The 19,210-nt window shown below is 34.3% G+C and overlaps 1 protein-coding gene across 1 annotated transcript in view; it reads right to left on the bottom strand.

Moving 5' to 3' along the window:
• Positions 1-1,045: 1,045 nt before the first annotated feature.
• LOC144966290 (uncharacterized) overlaps positions 1,046-19,210 on the bottom strand; it is a 24,961-nt gene continuing 6,796 nt past the window's right edge. The window contains exons 6-15 of the mRNA XM_078902508.1: positions 19,009-19,210; positions 13,387-13,640; positions 12,271-12,555; positions 11,432-11,532; positions 11,046-11,211; positions 10,141-10,265; positions 9,775-9,978; positions 8,408-8,814; positions 6,184-6,870; positions 1,046-4,890 (exon numbers count right to left, since the gene is read on the bottom strand). The exon at positions 19,009-19,210 is cut by the window's right edge and continues 948 nt beyond it. Of these exons, the coding sequence (XP_078758634.1) occupies positions 2,856-4,890; positions 6,184-6,870; positions 8,408-8,814; positions 9,775-9,978; positions 10,141-10,265; positions 11,046-11,211; positions 11,432-11,532; positions 12,271-12,555; positions 13,387-13,640; positions 19,009-19,210 (4,466 nt within the window). The 3' untranslated portion in view covers positions 1,046-2,855. The remainder of the gene's footprint in view (positions 4,891-6,183; positions 6,871-8,407; positions 8,815-9,774; positions 9,979-10,140; positions 10,266-11,045; positions 11,212-11,431; positions 11,533-12,270; positions 12,556-13,386; positions 13,641-19,008) is intronic.

Consider the following 19,210-nt stretch of genomic DNA (forward strand, 5'->3'; position numbering starts at 1 on the left):
GTAATCTCATTCCAAGACAAAGACATGAAACAATTGGAAAACGGGTATGGGGGATAGAAGACACAGCATGCACCTCCCTGCCCACTATGGGAGGTCAGGATCCCCACCCAGTCAGTGGTAGATCAACCCCTATCCCCGCAACCACCAGGAAGAAAACGTTAAAAGACAATTTCAAATTTGTTAAAATAAATTAATGAATAAGGCATAGTTTGTAAATTTTATTCAATGTAAACTGACTTATCAATTATTTGTACAATACGCTTGGAAGTCAATCAAACCAATATGTATCCTTCTGCTTATTGTTCTTGCATTTGAGTGTCCGCTTGACAGTTGGGTCATTTAGGTGTCTTTGTATATACACATCGATAAGGTAAGATTAAGAGATGGCGTAGATAGACGAAACGCAAGCCATGCAAAATGCAGAGATGGCTTATGTTCAGTATGCAACATACATCATAGTAACTGTAATGAATCGCGATATGTACTTGTTTTGAAAAATGGAATACAAAATGAGTGAAATAAAGCTCTGTATCATTACAGTTATAGATACCAAAATGGATATCTGTTTAGTTATGAAAAAGTGATCCAGTACCGGTAGATTGAATCTGCGTGACAGGGCTATTCCAATTTTCCAATTGACTGTTAACCTGGGGGGGGGGGGGGGGGGGGGGGGGGGGGGGGGAACGAGAGTTGGCAGCTGTGTCAAATGCTTTCAGTCTGTCACTTTCAATGCGAGTAATCATTTTTACTTGTTTACATGGTGTTTTTTTTTTTTTTGAATATATGGATGAATTTTGTTGGGTTTTTTTGTTTTGTTTTTTTTAAAATAAAACTGAGATTGAGTGATGATTTATTGGTATAATTTAGGTTCTTATAATGTGGAGAAATTTTGTTTTGGCCTGGTAATGGTAACTATTTAGATACTAAAATTGTGATTAATTGTTACTATGTATTTTGTTTCCCATAAAAAAAATGAATTGCTTGTGTTACATATGGTGCCCACTTAGTCCAGTGACTGTTATTATTTATATATTTATTTATCCAATTTATTTTTTTGTTTACTCTGCTTTAATTATTGATTTTACCTGTTTTGATTTGTCAAGTGAAAATTCTAAGTTTATGTATGATTTATATTGCCAATTGCCTAAAAATAGAATCTATTTTGACATCTACAAGTATAAAAACAATCTCTCATTGAAAGTGTATGAAAACAGTGACAATATCAAAAGGACATGGCATGATCTCTGACCAAAGATTGCATAAAGCCATTTGTCTACAAGAGTTCTAATTTCACACCAAAATAAGCAAGTGATGGTTTTATACCTCAAAGTACTGCATCAAAGATGGTTATCATGTTTCACACTCTTCAGAAAAAATATTGTACATAATGCTGAACAAAAAGAAATCAAAAAATTCTTGCAAAACAATATTATCTCAAACTCACAAAACAAATACGGAGGAAGACCCCCCATCCCATGAGAGCATCTCCATCCACTCATTGTGCCAACATTCATGATAACTATCCAGGATTATCTGCCATCAAAGGGGTAGATACAAAGACAGCCACATGAGTGATATAGGTAAGCCTTTCCCATATCAGTCACGAAAGGGGAGGAGATTTCAATACTTAAACAAGCACCAAGTATATTTCTTGCTTTGATTGCTCCGTTAAATGAGTCATTTATTCAATTTCTTTCCCGCACACAACTGTCTTATGCAGGTTAATCAGTGATTACTAACTTACAAATATCAAGTCAACCCCACCAAATCTTTCAAAATTTTCATATAACAAATTCAAGGTAATATATATAAATACATAGGGCAATTGACGAGTATATAATGATTAATCATCGTCAAGTTGGTATATTGTCTGTATCAAACATATAAAAAATATGATGAAGAAACAGATAACAAAAAAATCACAAATGCAGTAATAAAAAAACGTATATGTGTTTCAAAAGCCTACAAAATACAAAAAATCCTAAATTCAATCTTCTCTTCATTGACATGGCATCCTGACGTTTATGTTATCTATGTTAATTCTGACATGGTTTAAGAATATCAAAAATGTTTCAAATGTAACTTTATCAAACAGATTTTTATCAAACGGATATTTGCTGCTTTAAGGCAACTATTTACACAACTGAGTTGAGACAATTTAACGGCCAAAAGTGTACTTGACATAGGTTGTCCTGGTACTAGTGTCTTTCCCTTGTTGCAAAAACCCAATTCAAAAATAGGTGCTAACTTAAGACACAAAACTTCATTCTATGTAGTATCACACTGACACTCCTATAAGATTTCAGCCGAAAATTACATTTATTAGATAATTACAAAGTAAGTATTATAGTAAAATCCTAACAATGGCATGATCATGATCAATAATGGATTTTTTAAAAACAACCAAAGAAAACACTTGTTTCACATAAAAAGATCAATCTGTCTAATTGTTTTCTCTCAACAAAAAGATTCCAATCAGAACTCAGGCAAATCAAAATGGTCCCATTCCAGAACAAAGACAAAGCCGCTTGGAAATGACATATTATTTAAGGGGATGAGATGGATGAGATAGTAAGGCTGTGGACTGATAGTGAATCCACCAACCATCCCAGGGTGGCCACGTCGTTCCTCTACCCTCCAGGAAGACTCAACATTGAATGATTGCTATTTTCACCAATTTATTCACAAAGATTTTGTTTTACAAAATTTTAATCGAGGGAGGGAGGGGAGGATAAAAATTAGTTAATCCAGCTGCTAAAAAGTTTGTATATATCAAATTTTATCATCTACCTAATCTTGTCCAAGTTGAATTAGCATCCCCTTATAAATTTATCAATAATAAAGTATTAATCTTCTCAGTCATCAGCAAGTTTTTGTTTCTTGGTTGAATGTTCATTGGCAAGCTTTGATGCACTGTCATCATCATCATCATCTTGTGCTGACCTTTTCCTTGATTGTTCATTTTCTTGTAGAGAACTTGCACCAGTGGCTTCCTCAGATGACAAATTACTGTCTGTAGCACCATCATCTGGATTTTGGGAATCGGTCGTGTTGGACTGGACGTGTGTAATGTCAATACCTGACGATGAACTAGTGATAATATTATGGGATTTGTGTGTGGGCGATTGCTGACTAGATATGCTGCTGTCTGCTGATTCAAATGAACACAAATCTGGATTTGAAGGTGCATCCAAGGTAGGAATGTCTTTTGTTGACTCCTCTGTAACAGTGACAGTAGTGTCATTTAATGCTGCTGCTGGAGGTGATGGAGGGGGAGATGAAGGGGGTGTTGATGGTGGGACTGGTGGTGGTGGTGATTGTGGAAGCGATGGTGCTGATTTTGCTTCCTCCGTTACAAGCATCTCTGTATTAACACAATGAATTTCTGAAGGTTGCATCTTTTCTTCTGTCTTTTGTAATAAGGGAGAATTTTGTTTATCGGTTTCAACTCTATCAAAAGTCTCATTCTTATCAACTGTTGCTTCTTCCAATACCTGTGTACGAGAGATGGCATTGGATGGAGAAGTCACAGTATCCTGTGAAAGGGAAGACGAAGTATCAGCAGATGGTGGAAAGTTTTCATTTACATCAGAATTTAAATCTTTTTTCTTACTCACACAAACTAAATCAGTTTGTTCAATATCACTTTTAGACTGCCCATACTGAGAGCTGCTTTCACTATTGTTTTGTGACTGACTATGTCGGAGTTTATCATTATCATAACTGGGAGGAATTTGAGTCCGAGAATCATCACCATCATTATCTGGAGAATGAGGCTGTTCAGGAGTTGATGGACATTCGCCCTCTTCTTCTTCAGAAATGGACGGCCTGTTTCTTTGGATGGGTGGAGGTGATGGGGGTTGGGGAGGTAGAGGGGGTAGATCAATTGGCATTGGTTCCTCGGGTAGTGGAGGTTGGAAACCTGACATGTCAGCAGGAAGTGGTGGGAACGATATGGGAGAGGATGGACCATGGGGAGATTCTCTGATAGGTGAGACAGGTGGAAGATCCGATGATTGATCTGATTTCACAGATGAGCTTCTCCGACGCTTGCGCCTCTTGATTCTTTTTGACGATCCTGAAGATGAATACGAGTTATTACTTTCATCACCACTAGCCAGCTTGGTCCTGGTGGGAGAATAAATCAATTCACTAGAAGATATAGAACCAGGAGAGTCTTTCTTCAAGCGTTTAGATAAACCAACGCTTGAACTTCCACTTGAAAAGCTGCCACTTCGAGTGTGAATGTTTTTTTGTTCGATTTCATCATCAGAAAAATTTGGCAATTCATCGGAAGAGATTGATTCATTGCCAGAGTGTATATTTCTAACTGGATGAGTTATAGCAGGATTGTGTAGGTCTGGGGAATTTCTGGGTGATATGCGTCTTTCTTCAGATGGTAGTCTAACTGGGGAAGGGCGAGGTGATCGAGACGTTGTTCTGCGTTGCCTCTCCTTTTTTCTCTTTTTTCGCTTTGATCGTTTTAATCTTTTTGGTTTCCTTGATGAAGATGCAGCAGAAAGAGATGAAAGGGATGATGTACGTGACAATGCTGGGGATGAAGATCGTGACCGTGATCTGGATCTTGACCTAGAATGTGACCTGGAAGATGTTGATGAGACGGGGGAAGGAGGTGACAAAGGTTTGTAATCAACAGCATTGTCTGAACTGGATGCTGGTGACCTGTGTTTACGTCCCATGTTGACACCCTCAATAGGGTATGGTGGAGGAATATCATCGCGGACTCTTACAGATGATCGACTGTGTGAGCTGTTCTCAGACTCTGCATCAAAAGCTCCAGGAGATTTGGCCCTAATAGGAGACATGGATTCATGTCCCATAAAGCGACTACCACTCTTGGGAGGACCGAATTGGGGTATGGAAGAGGCTCTAGTTGATGGGAAAAAAAAAAACAAAAAAATATTCAAATTTACTAGCTATTCAGAAGTTGTATAGATTTTTTTTTAAATGTCTTGTTGCATACATTTATGAGCATCTAATCATATCAAGAGATAATCTTAAATTTCAAATATTTCAATAAATTAATAAAAAGAAATTGATCAGAGGGGACCATATTGCTACACAAAACCTCAGTCTAGCTTGAGTATCAAAATCACGTTTTTAGCCTGAAGTGGTTTTCTCACATAAGATTTGACCTTGCAATGAGTACAAACAAGCAAAAACTGTAAGTTATGCACTTCCAATTCCTTTCTAAAAGGTCTCTTCCCTTACATTTTTTTGAGTGTGCTTGAAACCGTGTGTTTCCCAAAATAATTTTAGTGTTTACGCATCACTTCCAAATAGTGAAAAGCTGAAATTGGAAACCTTTAAATGTGTTTTTAGATGGGATTATGAAGAAATATCGAGCTGAAAATTAGAAGTCTGAATGGGGTTATCTTCTTTTTCTTTTAGATTTTGTCTCTATAATTGGACCATGTTGCTGTGATCCTTCTAATGCAATGCAAGTATTTGACCTAAAAGAAACAACATTAAGTATTACGAAGGTGGCTCTTGATGCTCCAATATTCCAAATAAATTAATTTAAACTTCCTCTTTAAATCTGTTAAAGGAGCCTTCTTAGTAATCAAAAACGAAAGTAGAAATGCAGTAGTTTGTGCATAAAATGATACAATTTGCTCGTAGAACTTCACAACATTCGTTTATCATAGTCTACTCCAATTTACAATAGAAAACAGAATGGACAGAGTCAGCTGATCAAAAAAAACAACTCAAGCTCAAGTTTTTTTTTGTTGTCATAAAAAGTAAAGTTAACTAGAATATATATATTCTAGTTAACTTTATTTTATATGACAAAAAAAAAAGCGAGCTTTTATATAGCGCAATATCCAATAAGTGTGTTTGAACTTGAAGTGCTTTACAAAGGGTCCCTAGCCAACAGCAACACTTAGAATGTAGAACAAAACATGATGCTTGTAAGGCAAAATTACTTTCTTTCTTTTTTTCAACACAGACAACTCTGTTAACGGTCAGGTACTCATTTTTACACCTTAGTATGGTGAGAGAATGTGAGTAAAGAGCCTTTTCCAAGACTGACTCAACTATGTGCCGCTCAGAATGGGACTTTAACCCAGGGCCTTCTGATCCGAAGGTGAATGCGATACCAAAAGACCACATACATAGTCGCACTTACATCTTGCATCCAAATAACAACAAAAATCTCACCCTGCAGGCGTCCATGTATTGAAGCCGCCCCTATAGTTTGGCGTACTTGGGTTGTTCATACCCACTGGACGTCCGCCCCTCCAATCCTGGGAATCCCCACTGATGTTGAAAATCCCACGTTGGACCCTAGCTCTTCTTGCTGCCTCCCCAAAATCCACCTGATGAATGGGCTTCCTGATAGCTGCTCTTCGTCGTTTTTCTTCCAAATCCTCATCATCTTCTCTTTCTTTCTCTTCTTCTTTCTCTGACTCACTTTTAATCTCTCCCTCATCAGATGCATTTTCCGTATCGGCTTTTCCGAACTTTCTTGAATCAGAAGAACTCTTGCGCTCAACTTTAATGTGTGGGTGGGAAATGGACAGACTTTCTTTGTCAGACTCTTTTTCTTCTTTTACTTTCTCATCAGCTTCAGCAACTTTTCTATCATCTCCTTCATCTTCCTCATCATCTAGACCACCCAAAGAGTCTTCATCTGACACTGGTTCCAGCTCTAATTCGCCCATGATATCCTTAGCAGGGCTGTCTGTTGTAGCCGTTGTGTCTGTCACATCGTCAATCTTAGAAGCTTTTATTTCACTTTCAACCGTATCAGATATAGACTTGATGGAAGATTTAGCACTAATTTCCAGCTGGCTGGTTTGAGACTCAATATCATCGTCTTGTGAAAGTGATGTCCCTGAAGGCTTCCTGAAACATAATACAGGAGAACTGACATGCTATGCTAAATGATTCTTCTAAAAAATATAAAAATAAAAAATATCTTACAAAAATGATAAATAAACTCTTTTTGTGCTTCGATTTCAAACACTTGGAAAGGTCTCTATAATAGTAACAAGCATTTGAAAAATACAAACTTCTTGATCTAGCAGCTCATACAAATAAGATTTGAATTGTAACCTATGATTTTTTCCTATTTTAAAAGACCGAAGGGCTAGAGCTCAGGTGGTCGCTGGTTCGGATAAGTAAGCAAGTAAGTCCTATTTTAAAAAGAATGGTAATATTTCACATTAACCAATGGATATCAATGTCAACTCCTTTATTTTTTTTCATATTAGTAATATAGCTTAATGATAAACAAATTCAATTTTATCTCATTATCAAAGAAGTGAATAGTACTATAATTGTTTACAAGATAATCTTAGATGTTTCCTTTGTTCAAGAATTCAGTATTGCTAAGAATGTTTATGCGTGTACAATGAAGGAATCAGAGGAAAGAATTGATGGAATCATTGAGTTATTGATGATGGATGTGAGAGAAGAATGAGGTTGCCTCTGGGCTTCTAAGCGTAACTTAATCATACTTAAGTGGTCTTTGATTAAAGCACAGTCCAGCTATCTATAGGCATGCTCTGTATTTCAATTTGTTTGTTTTTTATTACAAAAATGTACACCTATACAAATAATACAACCCCTTCTGAAAGTACTCCACTTATAAAAATACTAATCTTTCTGATCAGCTATGATGATGTATCCAAAAATAAAATCGGTAAGCACAGTTTAAAATTGTTTGTATAATTTCCACTTTCTATTATGTCCTTACATCTGTCGCATAAAGCATGGCCATAGAAGTGGTCAATTGTCAGTTAATATCACCTTGATGACAACAGTTTGCAGAGAAAGGTGATTTTGTTTTGAAGTAAGTAAAAAAAATGTTTTGCACCATAACTCTATGTCTGTCAATTTCCCAGTTACACACAGGAATATGTTGACAACTCAATTGCTGTACTCTGACCTGCACTCTTAACTGTTTGTTGTTTTACAAAATGGTCGATTTATATTGCATCATTATAGAGCTTGGATTTGGTAGGTTGAAAATCTTAGCAATGCATATTAAGAAGGATTATTATTAAGCATAAACTTAGATAAGCAGAGCAGAAAAGAAATTTGTTTTTACTGTAATTGGGACCTTAGCTCAAAACTAATAACAAAAAACACAGTCCAGTATAACAGAGCTGCCAATGCACAACACCAGTAAAGCAGAATAAGGCTTTAAAAAATCAGGGTTTTTATTTTTTGATAAATTCGGATTTTTTTTTTTCATAAAACCAAAAGCACAAAATCTTATCATTCTAATCGGATTCATTAAAACAATAAGACATTAGGAACTGTAAGTCTTTATACTGAAGTCCTATAGAAATATACCATACACAACACTTTAAAGACTATCAGGGTTACTACCCTCACTTGTTTTTAAGTAATACATTTTCATAAAGACATAAAATACCTTTTATCAATAGAATGACCACTGAAGACACTCTCTATCTCATCCTGTGACATGGATTTGGACCTAGCAGACGACATGCGTGAAGCTTCAGGAGTCATTGCAGCTTCAGACAAGATTTGGCCTACATCTGATTCTGATGCCGATTGAGATGGTGACATATGCCCTTTACTACTGCTTTCTTCAATCTCTTCTACAATCTTGACTTCCTCCAAATCACCAAGCTCGTCATCTGAGGACACCTGATCAACACCTGGATCATCATCATCATCAGTGATGTTCTCTGGTTCAGATTTTTCTGACATTGAGCGGTCGGAGATGTCGCTGTAAGGAGAGGGACACTGCAAGACCAGATCTTTTCCACCTTCTGAAGTTTCTATCTCCTCTCCTACAGTCTCAACTATACACTCCTGTAGACAAAAGAATTACACATATTACAGTCTATCCGAGAAAATGTCACATTTCTGCAAGAGTCCCTGGTAAACAAATCTAAAATCCTTCATTGGTATACTGAGACAGTTAATTTTTAAAACATCAATTATTTTCATTTAAATCATATAATGTTTAGCACAAGATTAAATTTCAACAGATAAAATAAGGCTCTGATCACTCTGATCAGGAGAAAAGCTCTGGGAATGCATCTGTTTAATCACTCTGTCAATATTTCAGGAGAGGTTGTATTTTTATTTTCGTTTTAATTTGTTTATTTTTTGTCCCACCTTGAACAGGTAAGAATGAAATTTAAAAATTAAAAGTTTCCCTATGAGTACATATATGCAATCTGAAGACACTGTTTTGAACATATTATATTGGCTCTCACTCAGGGTACAAAGCATTTAAGCCTGACAAGACTGGGAAGGGAGGGGAGAATTTTGAAAACACGATGCAAATATGCATATTTGACAGCCATTATTCTCTGTAGTATAAGAAATTTACCAATTTAGACACCCTTATTTTACAATAAAAGCCATTGTTATCATTGTGACCATGGTAGAGATTATGAATGCCAAAAGAAAAAAAGAAGAGGTTGTTTGTTGATGTGGTACTAAACATTGATGATGTTTTGGTGGTAATAGCAATAGTAATCCTGATGCCATTGTTGTGGTGATGATGATGGTGTTGGTAGTGGTGATGAGATGATGATGATGATGATGAGGTGGTAATGACAGTAACGATAAAATAATTGAATCCATGGTTTGCATTGAAACTGGTAGGGCAACAAGGTTCTGACCTAAACATTACCCAAGACAAGAAAATCATTCAAAGAATCGAGAATATCCAGATTTACCATGAGACACATAACTACTTATTACAAAATTTAGAACTGCTTAGTCAAGTACAGCGTAAATAACAAAAGAGATGATCCATACTTGATCTACAGTCATGTCCACGGTCATTTCCACAATTTCAAGGGCGCCGTCCCCTTCAAATGTTACGATTTCTTCTTGGTTGACACCATCTGTATAGCTCTGATTCAGCTTTTTGTGGTCAGAGAAAATGGAAGTGAATTCATCTGAGGCATAACGGCGGTTGCGAGTTCTTTTTCTCCTAAGAGCAGCTTTTTTCTCCATGACCTGGAATTCAGTGAGAGAAAAACACTTTGTTAAAGACATGGCAACTCAATTATTTTTATTACTATCACCTAAATTACATAAAGATCAAATTCACTGATTATCGAAATTACTATTTATAACAATTCTATTAGAGCCTCATTTAATTTTATTGCCCTAAAATACCTTTTGCTGTAAAAGCTGTTCTTTCATTTCTGCCTTGTTTTTTCTTTTCCTTGGCGTATTTTGAGATGATGACTCCACTTCAATGGAAGTATTCGCAGCAGTCTGTGCATCTGTCTGGGATGTATCTGTCAAGTTAGAATATCAAGTTTAAAAAATCAGCAAAATACAATTCTGAAAAAGAATTGGTAATTATTATTTTTTTTTAATCACTGCAAAGTGCTCTATCTTAACTCTCTCGAGTTCATCCTCATTAAAAATCGAACAATGTGATTTCCATGATATGAACTGAGAGGTATCTATTCTAATCTTCAACTTAAAGGAACCTCCAATTATTCTATGAACGATGCTAATTACTAATCATAAAAGGTAACTAATATGTTTCAACAATTAAATTTTAAGCCCAACCTAATGTATCTTTAATTGTGCATAACATCAACATTTAAAATTTTAAGTCCTAAAGAAATATTACAGTGGAGGGGAGAAACATAATCTCTCAGAGAAAAACTCATATGACTCCCTTCCATAAAACGACTCCAACCAAGTCAAAACCAATGCAGTTAAGGACAAAGAACCATATAGAGAGGGAAAATAGGACTAGGAGACCATAACAGTAGCTACACCAACTATCGTAGTTCAATGTGACTGAAACTCATCCAAAGCAGAAAGTATGCTGACATAAACATTGCATGCTACTGATAAGAATGATCAGAAAAATTAAGTAAAAATACTACCAAATACATTGTAAAATACAGTTAAGTAGAAATTTAAGACCCAAATTTTGGCTTATTTACAAAATTAGAAAAAAATAATATTTCAGAAAGTCTCATTTGGACAATTTCTTGATATAACTCAGCAACATGCTCGATTTCTAAATTTCCAAAAAATTGTTGAAGATAAAATTTTACCTGTAGCAGAGCAGGTTTTGTCCTCAGTTTCAACAGGACCTTTTTCCTTTTGCATCTGTTTTTCTCTTTTGACTCTTGCCTTCTCCTCATCTCTTTCTTTCTTCTTCGCATCAAGCTCAGCTCTGCGTTGTTGTCGCTTAAGATAGCGCTCTTCTTTTTCCTTAGCCTATATATGTTAGAGAGAATAAAGAATGTAAATAAATACCTTTTTTTTAAAATAGTTTCATTAAAATAGTTTATCGCTTGATAATGGCATAAATAAAATAAAATATGCACAACGATGATAATATATTACAAAATGAATTTGGTATGGTAGTAAAAGCCTATTAAGTAAAACAGATTACAAAATCTTTTATCAAATAATAAATTGTTCTGAAAGCCCTTACAATTCTTGCTTTCCGTTCTTCTCTTGTCTCCTCATCATCAGAATCACTGTAATGGTATGACAGTGCCAACAATTTTCTTGGTTTTGAAGACAACTCACCACCTGAAATTTTGACAATTTTTGTAAACAAAAAAATTATGAAAGGTGAGGAGGCGAATTAGAACAAAAACACTTAACTAAAACTGATTAAATCTTTAGCCATAAAAGCAAATCAACGGTGTTAAATTCTAACAGTGTAATTGCAACTCACGTGATTTTGAGAAGAGAAAAAATTAAAAACAGTGTGGCTATTGTAATAACACTTAACATGTGTTTTTAGATCACTAGACAAGTCCTGCCAAATAACAGGAGCGTGGTTAGTCTCTCTTGGTCACAAAGGTAGGGGAGGTTGGGCTTTAATATAAGCTAAAAGAAATAATTTTACCGCACATGGCACTTGCACGTTTAGAGTCGGATGCCCTTAAATCAACTACAAAAACAAATATTGATATGGACATTGAACATATACCCATTTTCCTCTTGATTTAAAAACATCTTTAAATCTGATGGGAGGAAAAATCTAAATGTTACCAAGTTTAGTTCCAAGAATTTCTCTATCCAAAAAAATAAAACTTTATTTTGACATATCTATCAATGTAAGTTGAAATTAAATATAATAATTTCATCCATTTTTTCTTTCACAGCAAGTGTACAAATGATTAAACAATAAAGACTAAAATCTTAAAGTTAATAGAACCATATCCAGGTGCGTTAATCACGACTGATTGTAGTACCAAGTTAAAAATGCCACAGTGTATAAGTACAAGTTTAGTATTATGCCACAGTAATTAAATATCTGACCTTCTGTTTGTGTAACATCTATTGCAGTCTGTACAGGCTCAGTCTTTACATCTGGAGACACCACTGACACACTCTCTTCTGGCTGCTCTACGACAGCCTTCTTTTCCTCTACCACAGTCTCATCAATGACAGTCTCTATTTCTTCAGTGTCCTCAGACTTTTCTGTCTTAGAATTATCAAGCTCCAAATCTTTCTCAACTTTGATATCTATCTCACTTTCATCAGGAGTATTGGTTACATCTGCACTAATGGCCTCTTCTACTACATCATCGGTGTCTGGTACGTCTGTGTTTAAGGAAAAAAAACTCACTTAAGATTTTTAAAATTAGTGAAGAAGTCACAGCAAGTTCTTTTTATAGTAATATCTGCCTTAAATTGTTCTAAAACTATAATATCAGTGAGCATGAATATTACTAAAGCAAGCCATTTTATTGTAATCAATGATTATTCAAATTTATTTTTCATGTAGAATTTTTCATTTAGAGAAATTTTGACCCATACTTAACTCTCAGTTTTGAAAACATAATTTAAAGTAAAGAACAAAGTGAATATTGGGGATTATTAGATTCATTGGTTATTGACTACAAGGTGTTGTCTATTTATTAAAATAGGTTATCATTACACTGAACATGAGAAAAAGGTGAGATGTTCAAAGGATGAGGGCATTTCACATAACAATTGGAATATTGTAAGTGGCTGCTTTTGGCAACACAAAGCTATTGTGGGAAATTTTCGCTGACAAACAATTGAATCTCGTGCAGCAAAACAAAAAGGCATGATTAAAATAATTTTACAAACAAAAACAAAATTGGATTTCCTTAAATTAAAAAAAATAAATTTTTTATTAATTTTAAAATCCAGAACAATGTCGAGCCTCGATTTGGCAGTTTCAAGATCTTTCTTTTAAAATGTACTGTCAAATCCATAATTTTCAAATATCCTTTTGGATGATATAAATGTTCTGCCCACTCACAAGATTTCAATCAACCAGACTATTCTTCCACATAAAAATATAATCTCAACCATTATTTATCATGTGATATCTCAAATTGACCTGTGTTAAAACTCAAATCAATTTATTATTTTTGTCAATTAAAATTATTTTTAAAAGCTTACGTGCTGGTGATAAGCCTTCCATTTTAACAGACTGTACTTCATCCTCAATGTCAACTTTTTGTGAGTCTTCATCCACAGCTTTTTCAGGCGTTGATTCTTTCATCTTCTCTTCTTCTGAAACAATGTCTGAAAACATGTCATTTTCCTCCTCATCATCTTCTTCAAAAGATGACATGTCACTGGTGTGGACAGAACTGACGGTCACATCTGACATATCACCTGAATTTAAGTTTACATCCCATGTAAAGTTGTATCTGCAGAGAGAAATGAATGGGAAAAGCTTAATCTTAAACTAATACAAAAGACTTTATGAGACTGATATAACATGAAATCTTTAGTAGCTACATTAACTTGATTAGTCTTAGAGCTGCTACTTGTAAAAATTAATTCTATATTTTAAAAAACTGTCACGGACATATCCAATATAAGTCTTACCGAAAATCAAAAGTCAATTGTTGGTCTGCTTCTTTGGGTTTTGTTTTTTTTTTCTTTGAAAGAGCACACATGATAAATTAAGCAATGCATTCATTTATATATCAACAACAGTCTTCATATTTTTACTTCGACTTTTTTGACAAACAGATTTTCTAAACTTAAATATTTTGAATTCATTTTGAGAACAATATTTACTGGCTAAATGAATAATAAATGGAATAATACCTTGTCAATAGACAGTTCAAATTCTATCAAGAAATTATACAGGAAGAGAATGCAGATGAAAGTTATGGCATGCTGGGGTAAACTTTGCAGGTTTGAAGAACTCATAATTCGCAAAAAGTGCCTGTCGTCATTTTAAAATTTGGGCCATAAGTGACCAAGTCATCAATAGGAATTGTCTGAGGTATAGGTGCCAAATCACCAAATCTTTTTGTACCACTTTAAACAATATCAATTTGGATAAATTAGTTAGGTAATAACAGGATATGATTGGGTATTATGTTGGGGTGAATCAGACGCTGGATATTGAATTTTATGTCAAAACTATTGAATTTCATATTAAACACTAAAGATTAAATCGAGGGTAAAAGCAGTTTCTAAAACTACATAGACAAAAACAAAAACAAACAAAAATTTTGCTATTCAAATTTCGGATTTCTGAACATTTTGACTTAAAATTCAATCGTCAGCATCATGACACCAGACAGAGGCAGTGGGTCAGATGTGTAGATAGGGACAATTGTAAAGTAATCATACCTAGTTGATAGGTACAATTAAGTCGATGTTCTCTCACCCCCACCCATCAAATTTTCATTTTGTGTGACACAAGATAGCAGAAAAGATATGACTAGATAATATTTCAATATGGTTATTTATTTCAGTCTGTTCAAAATCAAAGGTTGTTGTTATAAAGTAAAAGAGGAGAAATAAATCTGTTGAAAAGATTATTCACTTTGTACTGTATGTGATATAAAAGTAGTTTTTGAATTAAGATTCTACATGTGTTTTGAACAACAGAAAATACCTTTTACCGCAAAGGGATTTGTGGGAAGGGAATTAAGCAGAGTGACAGGGGAGAAACACTCTTCATCATTCTCAAAGACAGTAAAACCACACCAGATTATGACCAGGCAAAAAAAGACAAGGGAAATGATGTAATAAACCGTTATAAAACTGTTTTCAGCAGGTCAATTCATAACATAATTGCCATTAGCATGCCATAGCTCCAACAAGATAATTTAATACGCTCAGAGTAAAAAAAATTTTTAAAGCTCGAAATGAATACCAAATCAGTAAAAAGAAAAACCATCATTCAACTTATAGTATAGCAAATTATCAAAACCCAAATAACTGCTACAAAACACCACCTTTCTTTACAAAAGCAGTGAGTACATCAATAAGGATGACGTTTGCTAAAACTTTGAGCATTCCTCTTACTATTAAGTCTAATTACAATTTCTCTCTTTTTTCAGCTGAGATTATGCGCCATTTTAGAAATACTTTGTGAGTGATATGTAAATTCTGATGGATTTTGAAATATGAAGAGAAAGTAAAGACTGACCAGTTATTTCAATCTATATAATAAAAAACAAAGTGTCAAACTGAAATCAACTTCGGGATTTTTTATTATAATCTTTGGTTTAAATTGCAATATAAGCATCAGGAGATATATAATAAAAAACAAAGTGTCAAACTGAAATCAACTTCGGGATTTTTTATTATAATCTTTGGTTTAAATTGCAATATAAGCATCAGGAGAAACTTAAAAAGTAACTTTAAAAATTCATTCCTATAAAATGAAAATATTTTGATAATGCCAGGAACAAGAAAATAATTTAACAATAAGCAAATGTGAAGTGATCAAAAATAAAGTTCTTCTCTTTCTGTTAGCATTATAAGCCACATGCAAGGCTCTGTGTTAACTGGAACAGAAATAACAAATATCTTATGAGCAAATCAATCACTTCAAAAAAGAGAAATGTAATAGTATAACATCGAAAATTTAAATTGTGAAGAAGTTACTTTAATTAGGATTGAGTGGATGACAAAATTTAACTCAATAAGCTAGCGCTCACATGTCATGAAGCTAAAAGAGGGCAATGATCAGGGAAAACCTTTTTTCTAACGAATTAAAGCAGACCCTTATTTGGACCCATGGGCTGGATAAATCTTAACCCTTACTTTGATTTTGACCTTCATAACCGGCATTAATCAGTCAGGATAAAGCCTTTGCATGTTATTCCATTCAAAAGGGGTCCTAATCAAAGAGGAATTAATTGTTAACGGACTTGGTTTTCACATCAGCGAGTTGTTTCCACGCTGAATCGTTTATATCATTGACTCAAAGATGCGTACCTATCATCAGTGATGCAGATTTAGCAGCATATCTCCATTTGTAATCCAACATCTCATCAAAACTTTACATATTTTTTTAATACATATATTTTTATTTTTTTTTCGATGAAGAAACAATATCGACTTTAATGAAAACATAGTGATTTGATTTAAATTTCATAATTTCAACTTAAAATTCAAATCTCGGCATTGAGACAGTGGGTCTCACTGGTCTATCTTTCGATACTTTATTTTCAAACACAGCCTCATAACATTTTCTTTCTTTTTTCTTTTGGGGGGAGAAAAAGGCAAGACATTAATGGAAAATTGTTCTTAGCAGTCAATTTGAAAAAAAATATTTAATTAATATCATTTTCCCTTTGTTTGTTGTTTGTTTTTTGTTTTTAAGGGTTTTACGGCGCTTGCAACACATTTAGGTTATATCAGCGCCAGTAAAAAGGAAGAAAATGGGATAGTAAAAAGTTATAGAATTACAATAAAAGCACCCAAGAAAAAGTAAGACATAGGGGAACTGGGAACAAATAGGGATCAGATGTAGATTCCAACAGCATACCACCAATGCACTTAGTTTGAGATCACCTTAAAGTCTCATCCAGACACAAGCACAGGTCCCATCTAAGAGGAATACACTCAAATGTTTACCAATCATTTAATATAATATGTAAACTCAACATAATACAATGCATAACAGAGAGATGATTTACAAGGAAAAAAATATCATCTCCCAAAACTATAACTATACATTCGACTGTTTCCCTCCCAGCCAAGGAGCTCCGGCAAGGATCAGGACAAAACTAAGTAATCTCATTCCAAGACAATGACAGGAAACAATTGGGAAACGGGTATGGGGGGATAGAAGACACAGCATGTACCTCCCTGCCCACTATGGGAGGTCAGGATCCCCACCCAGCCTGTGTTTGTCCCCAGTGCCGAGGTTGTTTGGCTTTACTTAACCCACTGTCTAATAAAAGAGGCTTAATACAAGGATCACTGTCAATAAGCTACATAATGTAAATTAAAAGTATAGCTTTTTATATCTTCCACGAAGAGACAATTTCAAATTATAAAAAGATGTGCAGAGCACTAAATGGCTTTTTAGATTTTGAGAATGAAAACATATCTTCAAAGAGATTTTATTTAGCTACATCTTATAAATTGGTATTCCACTAACTTGAATAGGAGTATTTTGAGGAAAGATTGAAGCTTAAGGAAATTAATGGTATTTAAACTTACTTAAAAACACAATTGGAGAGGCAAAGCCAAATTAATTTATTTTAAAAATAATAATAATTTCAAAATGTAAAAAATTTTCTGTGACAAAACATAAATTTTTCATTTCACTTGCAAAAATCGTTTAAATGACATAGAATTAAATAAATAATATTTTTATTAATTTCTGCATTGCTTTTGATTCATATTATGATCAATTATCACTTTAATAAATTTTACATAAATTATTTAGCTCAGAAGATCCTACTTTATGAATATGGTATGTTTGGCATGAGCCAACAAACATTGCACAGCTTGCATATTAGCAAGCATGACTGTGGATGACTTATTTAATCAAATTGAACTAGAAAAGCATCTATAAAAATATTCAGGTGGAGGGCCAACATAACTCATAATGCACAACGGTATGATACAGCTCGCTACAAAAAAGTGAGAATCACTAATGTCTATTTTTCTCAAAACCTATAGCTTTTTTACAAGATTTTGCTTTTGATTTGTTGATATAATAAATTTGGGACTAAATTAAAAATAATTTTGAAATCTCAAAATGATGCTTTTTCTACGGAGACAGCTTACAATTCCTTTCTCCTTAGGGTAGAAAAAATTGGTCTTGAATTCATAACTCGTGGTGTCTTAGAAAATCGCAGTTAAAAATTCCATTTCATGTTCAGTTTTCCTCTTTTGACGGACCAATCCCCAAAAAAAAATTGCCCACTACTACTACTATTACTACTACTACTACTACTATTACTACTACCACTACTACTACTATTACTACTACCACTACTATTACTACTACTACTACCACTACTACTACTATTACTACTACCACTACTACTACTACAACTACTACTACTACTACTACTACTACTACTACTACTATTACTACTATCACTACTACTACTACTACTACTACTACTACTACTACTACTACAGTGACTCTGCTTAACCGCACACCCTCAGGAGTTTAGGTTAGTGTGTTGATAAAGCAGAGAAGCTAATATAGCATCTAAGTACCAGCTTTCATGTGTCATTCATGAAGGACCTTCCTCTCTGAGTATTCTATGGGCATGGGACTATCATGTTCAAGATATGTTCAAGGAATGTGTAGCGTATAAGCGGAGTGTAGTAATAGTAGTAGTAGTAGTAGTAGTAGTAGTAGTAGTAGTAGTAGTAGTAGTAGTAGTAGTAGTAGTAGTAGTAGTAGTAGTAGTAGTAGTAGTAGTAAATTTGGTCCAAATAATGGGATTTCCCACCTACAAGTATGCAATGGCACGTTAAATGCATCTTAAAATGGTCTTAGTGCATTTAGTTTGAATCTAAAGCATCTCTAAAATTGCCTGCCCACTCATTTTTCTTTTTGTAATCAGTCTCTTAAAAATATATTTCTTTAAACAATAATTATCATAGTCAGTTGTATTACAGAGAGAAATACTAGGTTATGTTTATGTTTATTGGCAACACTGTTTTTGATTGAAGGCTACATTGTCAAAGATAATAGTTCAATTTAAATTTCACAAAACATCTTTTTAACAAGTGGTAAAAGTATAAATGTGATCTAGTGGAAATTTTACAAATTCAGTGATTAAATTGACATACCTCTTGCCAGGTTGGCTAGTGGGAGGTTTTTCCACATTATCATCCAAATCCTCTTCATCAGACAAGACAATTCCTTGTTTGTTCTTGTCTTCTGTCTCTTCGGTTGGTTCCTCGACATCCATGAGCATATCAAGAGCTTCCTCATCATCAGATACATCCTCAGCCCCTTGGAAAACATCCATCAAATTGTGTTTGGGGGGTG

The sequence above is a fragment of the Berghia stephanieae genome, chromosome 2 (genome assembly GCF_034508935.2).
Source record: "Berghia stephanieae isolate SIO BIC M18660-M18661 chromosome 2, UCSD_Bste_1.3, whole genome shotgun sequence".
NCBI lineage: Eukaryota > Metazoa > Mollusca > Gastropoda > Nudibranchia > Aeolidiidae > Berghia > Berghia stephanieae.